This window comes from Penaeus monodon, chromosome 5 (genome assembly GCF_015228065.2).
Source record: "Penaeus monodon isolate SGIC_2016 chromosome 5, NSTDA_Pmon_1, whole genome shotgun sequence".
Taxonomy (NCBI): domain Eukaryota; kingdom Metazoa; phylum Arthropoda; class Malacostraca; order Decapoda; family Penaeidae; genus Penaeus; species Penaeus monodon.
The window spans coordinates 54,944,153-54,946,652 of record NC_051390.1 but is presented as its reverse complement, the minus strand read 5'-3'; the positions used below and the strand labels follow the sequence as shown (position 1 = coordinate 54,946,652).

The following is a 2,500-nucleotide window of genomic DNA, read 5'->3' as shown; positions in this document are numbered from 1 at the left end:
GTAACCCTGCTGATCCTTCCACTTCGAAACTGAGGACGATCTACAAATTATATATATATATATATATATATATATATATATATATATATATATATATATATATATATATATATATATATATATATATATATATGGGCCGCGGTGGCCGAATGGTTAGAGCGTCGGACTCAAGACTGTCACGACGGCAATCTGAGTTCGAGGGTTCGAGTCACCGGCCGGCGCGTTGTTTCCCTTGGGCAAGGAACTTCACCTCGATTGCCTGCCTAGCCACTGGGTGGCCAAGCCAGCCCAAGTCAGTGCCGGGTAAATAGAGATGGTGACTCGATAAAAAAAAAAAACACCGGGCGGAAGGCAATGGCAAACCACCGCTCTAAATTGCTAAGAGAAAATCATGGAAGCCCATGATCGTCAAGGCCGCGGTGGCCGAATGGTTAGAGCGTCGGACTCAAGACTGTCACGACGGCAATTTGAATTCGAGGGTTCGAGTCACCGACCGCCGCGTTGTTTCCTTGGGCAAGGAACTTCACCTCGATTGCCTACCTAGCCACTGGGTGGCCAAGCCAACCCAACTCAAGTGCTGGTCCCAAGCCCGGATAAATAGAGAGAATGATTACCTAAAAAGGTAACACCGGCACTCCCCGTGGAAAGGAACTGGGGACCCTACCACGTACTCACTCCAAGAGCATCACAACGTGAAAACTGCGATTGAGTATCATGCTGTGACCACGGCGGCTCAGACATGAACCTACCGTTAAAAGAAGAGAAGATATATATATATATATATATATATATATATATATATATATATATATATACATATATTATATATATATATACATATATATATATATATATATATATATATATATATATATATATATATATATATATATATATATATATATATGACTGCCGCGATGGTCCAGTGGTCAGAGCACTGGACTCCGACCTTCGTGGTCCCGAGTTCAATTCCCCGCCGCGGCAGTCGTAAAAACGCCTGCATTTTGACTGTTGGCTCGAGGCCGAGAAAACGACATATCGCCTTGAGAGGGCAAACGCAGGTGTCGTAGGTGAAGTCGCCGCCGTGGCACAAACCGCGGTTGATTAGAAAGGGCATCCAATCAGGCAAGGGTGGCACTGCCATATAACCTCTCAGTAATGAACTGAGAGAGGCCTATGTCCTGCAGTGGAATGAATGGCTGTTGAAAAAATAATAATAAAGTTAAGAATAAATAAACAAATAAATAAATAAATAAATAAATAAATAAATGAATAAATAAAATAAATACATATATACACACACACACACACACACACACACACACACACACACACACATATATATATATATATATATATATATATATATATATATATATATATATATATATATATATATATATATATAATATATATATGTGTGCATTTATATATTTATATATATATATATATATAATATATATATATATATATATATATATATTATATATATATATATATATATCAGTCCTAAATCTCCAAATGTTTTAAAGCTTCCACCGGTCCTTCTGCCGCGTGGCTCTTCCCGCCGCCTCCCTCGCGGCACCAAAAGCAGGCGACAGACAAGAAATCCAGTCGGTCTCGCCAGGCGCTGAGCCCCGCGCCCCAGCCCAGAGCCGCAGTGTCGAGTCGTCGGGTCGTCGGATGACGGGTGTCGGGTCGTGTGGTGTCAGTTCGTCGGGTGCCGCGCGTTGGATTGTCGGATTTTGAGTGTCTGATCATCTGGTCGTCGAGTTTTGGATGTCGGGTCATCGGGTATCGGGTGTCGGGTCGTCGGGTGTCGGGTCGTCGGGAATCGGGTCGTCGGGTGTCAGGTCGTTGGGTGTCGGGTCGTCGGGTGTCAGGTGTCGGGTCGTCGGGAATCGGGTCGTAGGGTGTCGGGTCATCAGGAATCGGGTGTCGGGTCGTCGGGTGTCGGGTCGTCGGGAATCGGGTGTCGGGTCGTCGGGAATCGGGTGTCGGGTCGTCTGGTGTCGGGTCGTCGGGTGTCAGGTCGTCGGGTGTCGGGTCATCGGGTGTCGGGTCGTCGGGAATCGGGTCGTAGGGTGTCGGGTCATCGGGTGTCGGGTCATCGGGTGTCGGGTCTTCGGGTGTCGGGTCGCCGGGTGTCGGGTCGTCGGGTGTCGGGTCGTCGGGTGTCGGGTCGTCGGGAATCGGGTCGTCGGGTGTCGGGTCGTCGGGTGTCGGGTCGTCGGGTGTCGGGTCCTCGGGAATCGGGTCGTCGGGTGTCGGGTCGTCGGGTGTCGGGTCGTCGGGTATCGGGTCTTCGGGTGTCGGGTCGTCGGGAATCGGGTCTTCGGGTGTCGGATCGTCGGGTGTCGGGTGTCGGGTTGTCGGGAATCGGGTCGTCGGGTGTCGGGTCGTCGGGAATCGGGTCGTCGGGTGTCGGGTCGTCGGGAATCGGGTCGTCGGGTGTCTGGTCGTCGGGTGTCGGGTCGTCGGGAATCGGGTCATCGGGTGT

General features: G+C 48.9%; 1 protein-coding gene across 1 annotated transcript in view; it reads right to left on the bottom strand.

The window, feature by feature from the left end:
* Window positions 1-1,509: 1,509 nt before the first annotated feature.
* The window catches only part of LOC119573591 (cell surface glycoprotein 1-like), a 1,297-nt gene continuing 306 nt past the window's right edge, over window positions 1,510-2,500 (bottom strand). The window contains exon 2 of the mRNA XM_037920802.1: window positions 1,510-2,500. This exon is cut by the window's right edge and continues 220 nt beyond it. Within this exon, the coding sequence (XP_037776730.1) occupies window positions 1,510-2,500 (991 nt within the window).